Here is a 2,132-nt window from a genome sequence, read left to right as displayed (position 1 = left end):
ACTATGTTTGTATCCTTTTATGTATGGCCTTGTGTGTGTATGTGTGTGTGTGTGTGTGTGTGTGTGTGTGTGTGTGTGTGTACAGTACAGTATATGTTTTGGAGGCTTTTCATGAAATTTAGAAAGAATCAGTGGGTTTTCATATTTGAATATCTTGAATGTGACATTTCTGAAAAGGTTGTTTGAATGACCACCATATTTTGGCAGCTTGGTAAAAGGGTTGGGCTTCTGAATGAGACTCATAGTAACCAGTTCATCAGTCAGGTGCAGCAAGGTGCAAATGGTTTGATGATGTTTCTGTGCGTGCGTGCATTCGTGCATTCGTGCATTCGTGCTTTCGTGCGTGCGTGCGTGTGTGTGTGACAGAGCGAGAGTGAGTGAGTGTGTGTGTGTGTGTGTGAGAGAGAGAGAGAGAGAGAGAGAGAGAGAGAGAGAGAGAGAGAATGAGAGAGAGCAGTCAGATATCAAAGCACGGAGGAGGGTGTGGGCTGAGGGTGATTTGGGAGCTAGAGATAGTTGATCAGTTGGCTCTTCAAGAGTGTCAATCTCAGTAGTGGAGGAGTGGAGGAAGAGAGGAGGAGGAGAGGAGGAAGAGGAGAGGAGGACTTCAATAAGATATGTGTAATTAGTCTCCATATGGACATGGGCTGAGAGAGGACTGCAGATGCACATATCTCTCCTCAAGGGTGACTTCAATAACATCATCATAATGCTTCAAGACAACAGTAATTATATAACCCCCCCCCTCCCCCAGCAACCCCCCACCCCCAACCCAGCACTTTCATCCTCCCCCTGCACACAAGAGGCTGGGGAAATGGGGGTCTATTACCTGAGAGCAGTGATCATGGACCTTGACACTTTACTGCACTCCCATTCATGTGGAGTGGCTCACTTGTTGCCAGCAATCACCCTTCCCATATTCTAACCTGGCCTGCCCATGAAATACAGAAGAGACCTCGCTTTATACCTCTCATTTTCTTTCTTTTTTCTCTCTCTCTGACTCTCTCTCTCTCTCTCCCTCCACCCCCCCGATGGTATGATTGTCCTGTGTCTTTGTGAGAAGTTGAGCCACACGTCCCTCTGTGGTGTTGTTGATGTGCCTGGAATACTGATGAGTTGGTGGCTAGCTGGGTGTCGTGTGTCTGTACGTCCTGCTTGTCCTATTCTCTCACCAGGCTGAGGCTGGGGCCGGGGCCGAACCCGAGGCCGGGAGCTTAGTGTCTCTGTGTCTGTGTCCCCCGGTTGCCCCTGGCCGCTCCCCTCTCCGTGGGTGAGGCCCCAGTGGGCTGGTGCAGCAGGCCAGCCTGTCATCTCCAGATCCCCGTACAAAGCCGCCCCTCAGCGCTGCCTGGGAGCCCGCCGGAGAATGAGACTTGCCATGGGCCCTGTGTCACCAGCAGCTGGCCCCGCACGCCACCGCTAGTACACAAACTGCAGCCACGGAGGGGAGAGGAGGATGAGAAGAAAAGAGCAGCACTTGTGCGCCCCCCCCGTCCCCGTCCGGCGTGATACAGAGATGATTGTTGCGTGTCATTTGGCCCTGTGTCAAAGCTGCGTGGCCGCTGGTCGCTGGTGAATAGAGCAGCAGAGAGCGTCAATTGAGCTGCTGGGAGACGAAGACTCGCTGTCAGACGCAGTATATTGCTCTTAATTTCTCTCCTTCTCTCTGTAGAGCTAGTGATGTGTTTGAAGTCCAGCTCTGGTGAAACATGGCCTCTGGCCTCATTGTTGGGTACTGCAGATGCAGAACCTCTGGATGAGGACTTTACTGTATTCCATATCGCTGCGTACAACCTCTTGACAGAGTGAGACAGAGTGAGAAGATGGAAGAGGGGGAGAGGAAGAGAGAGAGACGTCAAATGAGGAGAGAGAATAGAGAACGACACAGAGAGAAGCAGAAGGAAAAGGAGAGGGGCAAGGAGAACATGATGGAGGTATACTAAGAGGGCAAAGAAGGAAGGAGAGAGAGGGGGAAGCAGAGGGAGGAGAGGGGGAATGAGAGAAATGGAGAAGGGGACAGAGATGGAGGATGGAGAAGGAGAGAGGGAGCAAGAGAATGAGAGAGGGGAAAGGAGACAGGGAGAGAGGGGGATGGAGGAGAGGAACAGCTGTCATTCAGGCTGAGATGAGTT

The 2,132-nt window shown here is 51.7% G+C and overlaps 1 protein-coding gene across 1 annotated transcript in view; it reads left to right on the top strand.

Annotated features, from left to right (window-relative positions):
* mchr2 (melanin concentrating hormone receptor 2) overlaps positions 1 to 1,274 on the top strand; it is a gene marked incomplete at both ends in the record, with an annotated part of 30,614 nt that extends 29,340 nt beyond the window's left edge. The window contains one exon of the mRNA XM_084444505.1: positions 1,176 to 1,274. Coding sequence (XP_084300631.1) covers positions 1,176 to 1,274 — 99 coding nt within the window. The remainder of the gene's footprint in view (positions 1 to 1,175) is intronic.
* Positions 1,275 to 2,132: the final 858 nt, after the last annotated feature.

Source organism: Borostomias antarcticus (assembly GCF_949987555.1).
Source record: "Borostomias antarcticus genome assembly, chromosome: 10".
In the NCBI taxonomy this organism is placed as follows: domain Eukaryota; kingdom Metazoa; phylum Chordata; class Actinopteri; order Stomiiformes; family Stomiidae; genus Borostomias; species Borostomias antarcticus.
Note: the sequence above shows the minus strand (reverse complement) of the source record. Positions and strands in the feature narration are given on the sequence as shown.